The sequence below is a fragment of the Crocodylus siamensis genome, chromosome 5 (assembly GCF_052110815.1).
Source record: "Crocodylus siamensis isolate JL-2025a chromosome 5, ASM5211081v1, whole genome shotgun sequence".
Taxonomy (NCBI): Eukaryota; Metazoa; Chordata; order Crocodylia; family Crocodylidae; genus Crocodylus; species Crocodylus siamensis.
In genome coordinates this window covers 130,859,307-130,872,216 of record NC_143399.1, presented here as the reverse complement: position 1 = coordinate 130,872,216, position 12,910 = coordinate 130,859,307, and the positions used below count along the sequence as shown (strand labels likewise).

General features: G+C 43.7%; 1 protein-coding gene across 11 annotated transcripts in view; it reads left to right on the top strand.

Moving 5' to 3' along the window:
• TRAK1 (trafficking kinesin protein 1) overlaps nt 1-12,910 on the top strand; it is a 188,845-nt gene that overhangs the window by 97,193 nt on the left and 78,742 nt on the right. For 10 of the 11 annotated variants that reach the window (XM_090050378.1, XM_090050377.1, XM_090050375.1 and 7 more), the window contains one exon: nt 1,405-1,599. Coding sequence is in view for 6 of the 11 variants with exons in the window: in XM_090050371.1 (XP_089906497.1) it covers nt 1,405-1,599 (195 nt within the window). In the remaining 5 variants the exon portion in view is untranslated. Of the gene's footprint in view, nt 1-149; nt 287-1,404; nt 1,600-12,910 lie in introns of those variants that run through there. The other variant, XM_090050373.1, reaches the window with a different exon arrangement.

Genomic DNA, 12,910 nt, shown 5'->3' with positions numbered 1-12,910 from the left:
GGTATGCTGATCCAAAAAGGTTGAAAACCCCAGTTCTAAGTAATATATGTGAGCACTGTTTCTTGGTCATTGTAAACTGAACTGATTAAGCAGCATGTCCTATAAGTAGCCTGGTTTTATCTGTTCTATGTATAGCAAGGACATTCAGTCTGTTTGAAGATAGCTGCTCTTGATGTCCTTTGCCCTGCAGGCTGGTAGTAATGTCCTTACTAGCTTTGCAGCTAATGGTGGAAATAAGAGGTTTGGAAAGTGTAGCTTTCAGGATTAGGGACAAAACAAAACATGAGTAAGTACAATGTTCTGTGGAAAATAATTATGTCCTTTATCATTTTGTTGGGGTTTTTTTCTTGGTGGGGAATGAATTTCATTAGCTTGCAGGTTTGCCTCAGTTATATGGTGATGAGGTCAGTCCTGCCCAGTAGGATTGTCTTTACAGTAAATGGTAAAATGAGTCACTACCCTAACAATGCCAAATTGTGAGAGCTGCCACTATTTAAAAATGAAATTTGGGGAACTATGTACTTACAGCATGCAAGCTGCTTCTTAAGTAGCCTTTTTGCTAATGAATGTTGATTTCCCCCCCCCCCCCCCCCCCCATAAGAAGGCTTTGATTTCTAGCTTTGCATTTGCACAGTTTTTGCTTTGGTTATAGGAACCCAAATGCAGTAAAGAAATCATCTATACCTATCTGAAAATGTTATTTAGTCTTCTGACACGCATTGTTTCATTATTATGAGAAGGTTGTTGCAGACTTGTATACAAGTTGAAGAGTGTACATTAGAAAAAGTGTGTGACCATGTGTTTTGCTCTTTCTGACTAATTTTAATTGTTTGAACTACTACACTTATGTTTGCAGTTGTGTCAGGAACCTATTTGGCCATCAGTTTCTTCTTTATCTTTTTTTTTTCTGTGTGAATTTGATACTTGTGAACATAAGGGACTAATATATCACGGTTGGCAGCCAGACATAGTACCAGCAGGTGCTCTGAAGCTTTTCACACCCAGCTTTGCCAATGCATAGCAGGCCTGAACTGCAGTGGCACCTGCTATTTCACTCATGAGATTTTTCTTGAGCAAGGCCTGCCAGAAAAAGCAGTGTGTATAGTGGTACTGAGTTCTAATAATAAGTCAAGCAGGGCCAATCATGAGACTTGCAAACAAAAACTCATTTTAACAAATAGCTGAATGTGTGCCACTAGCTACAATACCTCTCAGTCACCCTGTTGTCAAACATGCCTTCCAAACCAAATCAAACCAGTGTTTCACTTTCCCTTTTTTCTTACATGAAACTCATGTCAGTCTTGAAGTAAATGAGCATATTTGTCTAGCTTATATTAACATAAAAATACAAAATCATATAAAGTTATTAACATGGGAGGCACTTTGTTCTTTTTTTCCTTACAGATGTGTGCAATAGTACTGATCTTCCTGAAGTTGAAATCATCAGTCTGCTGGAAGAACAGCTGCCCCATTACAAGCTAAGAGCAGATACAATCTATGGTTATGACCACGACGACTGGCTTCACACACCTCTCATTTCTCCTGATGCCAATATTGACTTAACAACGGAACAAATAGAAGAGACGTTGAAATACTTCCGTAAGTTAAAACTTGAGAGTTGTGTTGAAGAAAAAATATGGTATAAAGACTAAATTAGTGTGCTTTTTCCCCAGTGCCCTCAGTGTGGTACTTCTGCCTAAGGAAGGGGTGGGCAAAATATTGCCTGCTGGCTGCATCCAGCCCACCAAATGATTTTATCTTGCCCATGGCTGCTCCTCTGAAAGAGAATTGTATCCAGCCCACAGCTGCCCTGGCTTTTGGTGCCTATTGCCGTTCTCCCTTTCCCTTGCTAAAGACAACAGCAGCTCCAGTGGCCAGGCAGCCAGTCCCCTCCCTGGCCCAACCCATCCTGCTCCCCCCACCCAGTGTATGCTCCAAGGCAGGGGGCACTGACCTCCTGGCCAGGGTTTTGCCCAGTGAGGCTGTCTGCACGAAGCTCCAACCCTGTTGCTGTTCACAGACCAGACAGCCCAGCCCCGGTGAGAATCAAAGCTTAGGTAAGGTTCTCCCTGCTTGTAAGGAAGGGAGCGCAGAAGGAAGAGAGCCAGGAGCTGTGGGTTATCCAGGCCCTGCCAGGCCAGATCATTGTGCAGGCACCACAAACACAGTGCCACACTGTGTTCCCATGTGCTGCTTCTGGCTGCACCATGTGGTCACAGCTGGATTGGCTGATGCAGCTCCTGTCCAACTCTGGCATGTCTCCTGCCCGATGCCAGGTCCTTGCATGCAGCCAGGTCAGGCAGAATTCACACCAGCTGCTCCAGGTGTGCCCACATTGCCTGAAGCAGCATGTGGGAACCCAGCGTAGCACTGGCCCGATCTGGCTGCATGCCAGGGTTGCGAGGAGAAGGAAGGTACACAGTGTGGCACTGACCCAGCCAAGCCTGGCCTCCTTCTCCCTGTGCGTGCTGAGTCCCTTACACATGGTCAGGCCAGGCTGTATTCCCATGTGCCACTTCAGGCCATGTGGGTGCAACTGGAGCAGCTGCCGCAGCTCCTGCCTGACCCGACTGCATGCTGGGAATTTGGGCAGGACCTGGGGGAGGGGTGCATGGAGAGCTGCAGGGAGCTCGTGTGCCTGTCTGTGTGTGTCTGTATGTGGCCCTCCAACAGCTCAACAAAACTTGTTAAGTGACTCTCCAGCCCAAACAATTGCCTTCCCTAATAAGGGGTTGGAACATATGCAAGGTCTACATTTAAAAGGACTTCCAATTGCAACATTGTGTCAAAATCTTCAATTTTATAAAATTCCTAGTTTGTTCCCTGTTCTAGTATTATAGACTCTTGATTGGAAGTACAGTGAGCACAGAACTGGAGCTTCTAACAATTTTGTACTGTAGCTCATACATGAAAAGCTCTACCCTGTTGTAATGTTCTTGATTATTACCCTGGATTAAATTTAATTATGAATGGGAAAGTAAGAAAAGCTTGATTTAAGTGAGAAGGGAAGGAAGAAGGAACAAAGAACCTAAAAGCAGTGTGTTTGTTTTTTTCCTTTGGTGCCCCACTTCTTTAAGTTTCCAGTAGATAAGGAAGTTTCTGAAACATCCACTGTGGTTTTGTACATTTTATATAACAATATACTTTGCTTTAGGGCTTTATAATGACCCAAAGCTAGCATAATAATTGAAATGACTTTTTTCCTGGCATAGGCTTAATTTGCAGGTGATAAAAAGTTGAGCTAATGGAAGAGACTTAAGAATAGCTGTAATAATGGGTATCATTGTTCTCTGTTTCTCTCTTAAATGGAAGCTTGTATAAAAAGGAAAACCAGGAAAAAGAAAACGTATGACTAAAAAACAACTAACTTTTCAAATGTTTGGATTTCCATTGGTAAAACTGAAAGCGATCACTTTTGGTTTTTGTTTTTGTTTTCTCTCTGGGGCAGGAAGTTATGATTTCCTGATGTCAAACACAGGTACAAAATGCAGAGGCATAGGCCTAAGTCACCCAGCTACTGAATTCGTGTATGTTATTTGCTATGTTGTATTGGTGAATGATGTTATTGTCTCGACCTTACATCAAGAAACTATTGCAAATAGGGTTTTGGGAGTCCCAGGAAAATCTTCCTTCAAGAAAGAAGTTGGAACCTGTTTTTATTTAAATCAGATTTTTTTTTTATTTACAGTAAAAGCTCTGTTATCCAGCATTCCCTGGGAATGGGGGATGCCAGATAACAAAATATGCCAGTTAATTGAGAGGTCCTCCTGCAACATGGCTGACCCTCCCGTGGGCCCTGCAAGACCCACAGGACAGGGAGGCGGGCCCTGCACAGCCTGTTATGTCCCTGGGCCATGGGGGCTCAGCAGTGCAGGCTACTTTGCCCCAGGCCATGGGGGCTCAGAGAAACTGGGGAAGATCTTGGAAACGTTTATTAAGGAGGCCATCCTTGAGGGACTGGCCTAGGCTAACATCCTAAGGGATAGCCAGCACGGGTTTGTTGCGGGTAGGTCTTGTTTGACCAATCTCATTTCCTTCTATGACCAGGTGACCTATCACCTGGACAAGGGAGAAGAGATTGATGTCATGTATCTTGACTTCAAAAAAGCTTTTGATCTGGTATCCCATGATCACCTCTTGGCCAAACTGGTCAGTTGTGGCCTTGGCTCCACCACGATCTGCTGGCTGGGAAATTGGCTTCGTGGTCGGACCCGGAGGGTTGTGATTGATGGCAGTCACTCATGGTGCCCTGTGACCAGTGGGGTCCCTCAAGGCTCTGTCCTGGGACCCATACTGTTCAACATCTTCATTAACGATGTGGACACTGGAGTCAGGAGTGGACTGGCCAAGTTCGCCGATGACACCAAACTTTGGGGCAAAGCATCCACGCCAGAAGATAGGCGGGTGATCCAGGCTGACCTGGACAAGCTCAGCAAACGGGCAGATGAGAACCTGATGGTGTTTCACACCGAAAAATGCAAGGTTCTCCACCTTGGGAGGAAAAACCTGCAGCACCCTTATAGGCTCGGCAGTGCTACGTTGGTTAGCACTACAGAAGAAAGAGACTTGGGGGTCATCATTGACCACAAGATGAACATGAGCCTGCAATGCGATGCTGCGGCTAGTAAAGTGACCAAAATGCTTGCGTGCATCCATAGATGCTTCTCGAGCAAATCCTGGGACGTCATTCTCCCCTTGTACTCGGCCTCGGTGAGGCCGCAGCTGGAGTACTGCGTCCAGTTTTGGGCTCCACAATTCAAAAAGGATGTGGAGAAGCTTGAGAGAGTCCAGAGGAGAGCCACGCGCATGATCAGAGGTCAGGAAAACAGACCTTACGATGACAGGCTGAGAGCCATGGGACTCTTTAGCCTGGAAAAGCATAGGCTCAGGGGTGATCTGATGGCCACCTATAAGTTTATCAGGGGTGACCACCAGGATCTGGGGGAACGTCTGTTCACCAGAGCGCCCCAAGGGATGACGAGGTCGAACGGTCACAAACTCCTGCAAGACCGTTTCAGGCTGGACATAAGGAAGAATTTCTTTACTGTCCGAGCCCCCAAGGTCTGGAACAGTCTGCCAGTGGAAGTGGTTCAAGCACCTACATTGAACACCTTCAAGAGTAAATTGGATGCTTATCTTGCTGGGATCCTATGACCCCAGCTGACTTCCTGCCCTTTGGGCAGGGGCCTGGACTCGATGATCTCCCAAGGTCCCTTCCAGCCCTAATGTCTATGAAATCTATGAAATTACCTACCCATCAGCCCTGTTGTCTTTCTGCAAGCTTGTGAACACAGTCAAGCCCTTGCCTCTCTCTGAAAGTGTTACGTGAATAGAGGATTGTTGGGGGTGGCATAGATCTGGGCAAGGAGAAGGAGTCTGGAGATAAATTCAAGGAGAGAGGGGCAGTAGAAACATAATGGTCCTCTTTTGAGGAGAATATTCCAGAAGTCTTGAGAAAGAAGTCCCTGAGTATAGCCTTTCCATTGGTTTGAGATCTAGTGAGAGAATGGTATGGTAGGAGGGAAATGTATTATGGTAGCAGGCTTGCCAGGCATAAAAGAGACTGTTTGGAAATAATGAAAGTTATATCAAACAATAAGAATGCACTTCTTGTAGAAAACAGTGATTACATTGAGGCTTCCTGACTGGTGTTTTAAATAATTTAAATCAAAGCCACCCTGATACTGGTACCAACTACTGTATACCCTGGCTTGGTTTATTGCTGCAAAACTATGGCCCATTAATACTGTATTTCATTTGTAAAACCAAAAGTTTGGTAGATGCTGCCAGATTTTGTCATGTGTCCTCCTGCTATAAAAAGCACTTCTATTAGTGGAAGGCTTAGCTCCTTTTTCATGGCAGAAAAGCTGTTCATCACTTTGAAACCTGCTTCCCCTCATCCCACTTGATTTTTTTTTTTCTTCTTCCCATTTCTCATTGGCAGGATGGAGAGTCAGCTCATTCTGTCTTTGCCCTTAAAAGAAAAGCAAGCTGATTGGCTTTTTTGGTTTGTGCCTAACTTACTTTCCATTAAAACTTGGAGTATTAAAGGCCTGTAGTAGAGCCTGTGGCTTAGACTAAGCACTAGGGGTGTGCAAAGCAGGTCCTATTCAATTCAGATTCGGATTAAGCCCGAATCGGAGACGGTGATTCGATTTGTTGATTCGGATCACTGTCCCTGATTCAATTCAGTCAAATCTGAAGATTCAAAAAAAAAAAAAGCTTTAAAAGTCTTTTCTACATACCTTGAGGTAGCAGGCGCTGCTTGTGATCACTGCAATGCTGGGGCACATGGAGAGTCCCACATGAGTGCGGGGGGGCCCTCCACATGCTCGGCGGCGAACCCAGAAGTGGACCAGAAATACTTCCAGTCCAATTCTGGGTCTGCTGGGGAGTGCACTGGGGGGCTCTCTCAGGCCTTCCCAGCTCAGTGATTGGCCATGGGGGGATGCCAGGTGCACCCCCAGACCCAGAAGGCATCAGTCACTGAGCCAGGGTGGCACAAGGGGGGCCTTCTGCATGTTCCCTGGCAGACCCAGAAGTGGACTGAAAGTGCTTCTTGTCCACTTCTGGGTCTGCTGCCGAATGTGCTGGGGAGCCCTCTGCACTCCTGTGGGCTGCTCCATGCATCCCAGCATTGCAGCATTCACGAGCCACCTGCTACCTAGAGGCATGTAGAAAAAGCATTTAAAGCCATGTTTACGTCTGAATCAGAATAATAAGTATGTTATTCCTGTTATAGGTAAGCATAGAGATGGGTATAAAGGACACTTGGGGCACAAAGTGCAACATTTGGAGAAGGTTTGTTTTTTTTCTTTTTGTATTTTGCTTATTAACAAAGGATTTGAGTTTGGAACTAGTTTGCTTCCTTAGTTCAGTACTTATATAGATGGGTTTCCCTGTAATCTATCATGGTATTTATGCCACATTTTATTACTGAAATATCTTGAATGCAGTGCACAAATATCAGTCTGGCAGTCCTCTTTTCCATGGGGGGGGGAGGGAAATCCCTGTGTTCCCTGCAGTTATTATTCTTCCCTCTTATGGATGATGGCTGTCTTGTTTATGAAGAACATTTAGTTAAACTTGTAAGTACTTCCCAATTAAAAATTATACAGATGCAGGAAGGGGAGATGGCTTTTGAGTTAACTGGGTTAAACCATCGAAGGTAGTCAAACCCAAAAACAGAGGTTTGAATCAGACCTGGTATTCAGCAGATTCAGTATTGCTGATGTTTATAGGAAGCTGCTCACTGTATGTTGATGTATGTATGTTTAATGTCCTTGTCTTTGTTCCCCATTATATTATAGTGAAACCAACCTTGTAGGGTGCACATACAAGGATTCATGTTCGCAAGGTCTACAGTTTTAGAAATGAGGAGTAGTCTCCTGGTCAGCAGTATTTACCAGAGGGTATTTTAGCAACTAGTGCTTACATTACCCAGTAGCAGTGAAGGTTCAAAACTGACTTCTATCCCAGTGGACTTGAGGCAGTGCTCCATAACTCTCTTGCGAATTGAGTGGCACCCAATTTCGAAAGGTAATTTATACATTACAGTGCTTACCTCCTTGAAGAGGGGCCAGGCACTGTGGATAGGGGATCATCCAGGCAGGGACAAGCGTGAGTCTATGCTTATTTGCTTATCTCTTCACACCTTGCGGCACCCCAGGTGCCCTAGCAGCCTGGTTGAGAATCTCTGTTCTATCCTGACCAGAGAAAAAGGGAGTGCCTTCAGTTGTGGAGGTGATGTTACTTGCAGAACAGGGATAAACTGAATTTATTTGGCTTTGGAAAGCTCCTTAAAGAGTTGGGTTGTAGAAAGAAATAGAAATAGTTGGCTGCTTCATTCCATTATTCTCTCCCTCCTTTGACATCTTCCTTATCATCTGGCATTTATGCTGAATGCTTGCTAGAAAATGTCTCCTCTGAGATCATCAGGTAAATTGAAAATTCTGGTAAATTTTCTGCTTTAAATCAGACTACAGATGGTTTTCTTTACTGATCTCAATTACTAGTGAGCATTTGTACTTTGAGACATTTATTGCAAAGGTCAAAATGTGACAAATGGTTTTCTTGATGTTCCCTAGTGTTTCTTTATGGAATCAAGGAATGCTTTATGTACAACAAATTGAGTAGGTTGCATTGTTGCTAGATACTGCATGCAACACGCACTATTTAGTATGACCTGAAGTACTAAAGGAAGACCCTCCTTAGAGTGCTGCCAGATAGCAATAATATTGGCACCTGGACAACTTATTACTTGAGATACACCATATAGGTGTAACAGTCTGTCCTTACTCATGAAATGTGGCAACCGGTGGCAATCAGTTTTAGATATTTTTGTAACCCTGTTGGATAACTATTTGCAGAATGTTAAGGACTTTTTTTTTAGAGATTACAGTAGTTCAAATTGCCATCAACAGATGTAAAACTTGATAAACTTGGAAGCAAGAGAGGATGTTATGTATGTTAGGCTTCCTGGTTCCATTCTGATAAGCCAGCATGAGCATGGGACACAAGTTCCAATAGCATGCAAAACAGAGCAGATAAGCACAATGGAGCAGACAATGGAAAATGCCTTGGTAACCAAAAATTTGTTTTCTAATTCCTTCTTCAAGCCTCCAGGTCTTTAGAATGATAGAAATGATAATATTTAGATCTTAAATCATGTTTAAGTAATATCTTGCAGAACTAGGACTAGATGATGTTCTTTCTATTTGAATTCCAGTGTTGTACTACTGGATGATGCTATCACCTTTGGCCAGTGCTCTTTCCATCTTATTTGCAAAATAAATTGGAACCAAATGTTCTAAACCAAATTTCCTGATCTATGAAAGTGGCATAGTTGCTTGCTTGATGTTTTGTTGGAAAGATGAATGTGCTTTCAGCACCATTATGGTTGGAATCTTGGGTGGTGAAGTTTGCAATGGTCCGCATGGGGCTAAGCCCCACCAGCTCCTGCCTGTACCCACCAGCCCAACCCTGGCCAGTATGCCCAGCTTACCAGCTGAACTGTTCCCAGTGTGGCAGGCCCTCTTGGCCCTCTTGTCTCCAGTGGTGGCTCCTCCTCCTGCTGTGCTGGTGGGGGAAGCTTCATCTGGGCAGCAGCTGCCCCAACATATGGGTCTCTGGTTCCAGCTCCTGGCTACCTTCCACCCACTCTGCCCACCTGGTGTGATAAGCAGCCACTTGTGGGATGGTGGAGTGGGTGGAAGGTGTCTGGAACCTGGAGCCTGGCGCACTGGGGCAGGCACGTCCCAGCTGCAGCTCCATCCCTCCCTCCCCCCTGGTCTGGAGCCACCCACAGGGACAGGAGCAGGAGCTGAAGGTAAGGTGAGCATGCAGCACCCGTGGGGCTGCAGTCACACCAGGAGTAGCCCCACGGTAACCTGTGCATGCTGGCCTGCCCTGGGCTGGACTTGGCCCTATATGAAGCACCACAGGGCAGCCATGGGCCAGATCCAATCAGTTTGTAGGCCAGATTGGCCCGCAGGCCATATTTTGCCCACCTCTGCAATAACCTAACCTCCTAAGTACTGTATGTTAAAGATCATTTTCTGTGTTGATTTCCAGAGGAAATGAGCCTGCTCATGCTTGCCTGCAGCGCAGCTGTGGCTTATTAGCTTGGGTGGTAGTGCCTCATGCTTTTAACGCTGTGGGGCAGGGGGCCCTTGGTTTGATCCCTGATTGGTAGTCAAGGGAATAACCATTATAGGTACCAGATCCTCCTTTGTGTGTTTTATAGGAGCAATGATGTGAAGCCACTCAGCTTTTCCTTTGTAGTAATTGTAACTGGTAATATATTGGCATGATGTTTATACATCCAAACAGCTTCAGTTTGTTAGCAACCTTTTTTGAATGTGAACTGCCATCTGTATCCTGGGGTAGAGAATGTAAAGACTTAACTTCAAGCTTTAATTGACAGCCAAACAAATAGGAGGCTCGAAATCTGATGGATAGAAGAAATGCCCTTTGGAAATGTCTGGTTGGCTGGAGCTCTAAAATCGTCATTCTTCTTAATTCAAAAACAAGCAGGTTAGACTTATTTTTCTGTCATTAGCTGGCCTGCAAAGAGTCGAGACCTGTTTTTCTTTAATGAAAGCCCAAAGCACTCCCTCCTACCTCCACATACACACTGCTTTTGTTTTTAACCCATGTGTGACCAAATCTTCACTGATCAACAGTCTAGCCTTCAAATCCTGGAGCCTAGGATGTCTTTTAGACCAGTCTAACCTTGGTTGGCCAAAGTGTTCCTCCTATTGTTAATGCAGCAAATTACTACTATCATCTGAAGTATCAATATACAGTCCTAAGGAAAATAAAAGTTTTAAAATGCAAGATGTAGCATGTGCTTAAACCTGTAGATAAGAGAAGCTACAACCTTCCGCATTTTTTCTAAATTTATTTGCATACCTTGTGCCCCAAGGAAATTGCTATTGTGATGTTCAGTTGGGAGGAGTTTGGATGTATTGCTTTGGAAAATGGTATTTGTCTTTTTCGTTAGAAAAATGTTAAAGTTGCATTTATGGCTAAGGACTTACAGAATTTGGGACAAGCGCCTCATGACTGCTGTTTGAGCGTGGTGCCGGTCATCATTTTCGTGGCAGAGCACGGCGGGCCATCCACACCTCTGATTGGCTGAGGGGCCCTGAAAGTCCAACCCTTCCTCAGAGATTGACTGATGGCCATCAGTCAATCTCCAGAGAGGGGCGGGATGTCTGGAACCCCTCAGTCAATCAGAAGTATGGAGGGCCTGCTGCACTCCACTGTGAAAATCTCTCCCTTCTATTCTTCCCTCTCACTCCCCTTCCTGCCATGCTTCAGGATGCCAGGGTTTTCCACCATTTTGCAGCTCCCTTTTTTTCCCCCCCCGCTCACTTTCCAATTTTGTCCTTTTTCACAGTTTCCACGCTTTTTCACGGAGGCCTACAGATTTAGCAGTTTCTGCAAAAATCGCAAAATTGGGAATTCAGTAGGTCCCTACTTTATGGCCTGATTTTGGTTTTCAAGTCAAGAAAATCAAGTCAAGAAGATCTGCCTTCTTCATTTCCCAAATATATTCACTGCTTCTGATTAAAAATAGAAGCACATACAATATATATTTCATTTCCAGTATTTCTGCATGGAGCTGTATATACAAGATCAGCTTTGAAATTATATTGAATATTTCATCTCCCACATCCCCTGCACAACAGTTGCATGTTTTGGAAGTCGGGGGGAGGGCATATCTTGAGTTTTCTGGGTTGTCTAGATTTTGAGACTGGATTTTTTTTTTTACCTCTTGCTTCAGCTGCTTTGCAGTATCCATTGGGAAATATGTACAACAAACTTGTAATTGAGTTGAATAACTATATTTTATTTGGGTTCATGAGGGGGATTTACTCTTTCAAGAGAAAATTATACACAATGGTGGTCTAAAGTCATATTGTATGGAATTTAAATGTCTTTGCGGGAAGATGCATTTTTAGCCCTATTATTCACTCATTTTCTGTCTCTAAGCTAAATCACATAGTTCAATATAAGAATAGCTGTAGAAATCTAGAATTCTAAAACAGCAAAATCTGCAAAATACCTTTTCTTGTCAACTTAATCTACAACCCACATTTACTTTTACTTTCCTACTCCATTGTAAGAGTTAGTTGGTGGTAGAACAGACTGTTAGCAACAGGCTGCCAATTAGTGATCTGTAGACACTAATAGTGTGTGTGTGTGTGTGTGTGTGTGTGTGTGTGTGAGAGAGAGTGAGTGAGAGTATATACCCTTGTGACAAACCCCACTTGTCAAGCTGCTGGCTTTGAATTCCCACAAAATTAAAAATTTAATTTTAAATGATTGATCATTAAAACGATTGAAAGTATAATAAGACTTTAACTATTTTTCCAGGATGTTTTAAACCAAACTGTCAAAGCATGACTAGCAAAGCACTGAAAAAATACCATTGGGAACAATGCATTATCAAACAGGTGCCCAAAAGGACCTAACAGAGTAGGTCCTTCCATTTTGTAATGTTTTTTTTTCTTTTGTATAAGTCCCTAGAATGATTTTATTTTACATTCTTGTGTTTTAGTTTTTAAATGAACAAAAGGAAGTTTTTTTTCACACAGCATGTAGTTTAAGGTGTAGAATCATTGCCACCAGATGTTGTGGAAGTTGACAGTTTAGGCAGATTCAAAAAGGGATTAAGCAAATTCTTGGAGGAAAGGGGCATCAATAGCTGTTGACCACGGGAGTTAGGGAAACAGCACCTGAATCAGAACTTCCTACACCATAAATGCTGGAAGCTGCAAATGAGAGAAAAAAACCCTACCCTGTTTACTCGCCCTTTCAGCATCCACACTCTGCCACTGTGCAAGACAGGATAGTGGGCAAAATGAACCTGTGGTCTGACCCTGTAAATGACAATTACTATGTTCTTAGTGTGGCAAGCTACAGCAGACTAAAGGTCAGTGGGTGTTTCCCTGTTAATATGAGCAGCTTGCATTTGTATGGTACATATGGAGTATAATGCTGTAGACTGGCTGCAAGGTCAGCTGGTGAATAGATTATTACAAGGCGTTCCCATGTTTGTTTTTTGCAGCATATGCATTGTGATTTACTTCAATCTCTATTTAGGAATTATGGAGTGGAAGGTATCTTACGGGTCATTGAATCTAGACCTATGCCATCACAGGGAAAAACATCTCTTTTATTAATTTTCATCTTATAGTTAGGGTTTTAGCTATACACCTATTCCAGAACAATGAGGTTTTCCTGATGTTCAGTTTAAATTCATTCTTGGCCAGTTTATCACCATTTGTTCTTGTTCCAGTGTTGCCCCTAAGTTTGAATAGTTATTTTCTATCTTCCTTTTCCCTTTCCTGTGAAATAAGTTACCAATATTATATACCCTTAACCAAACTGCATTCCATAA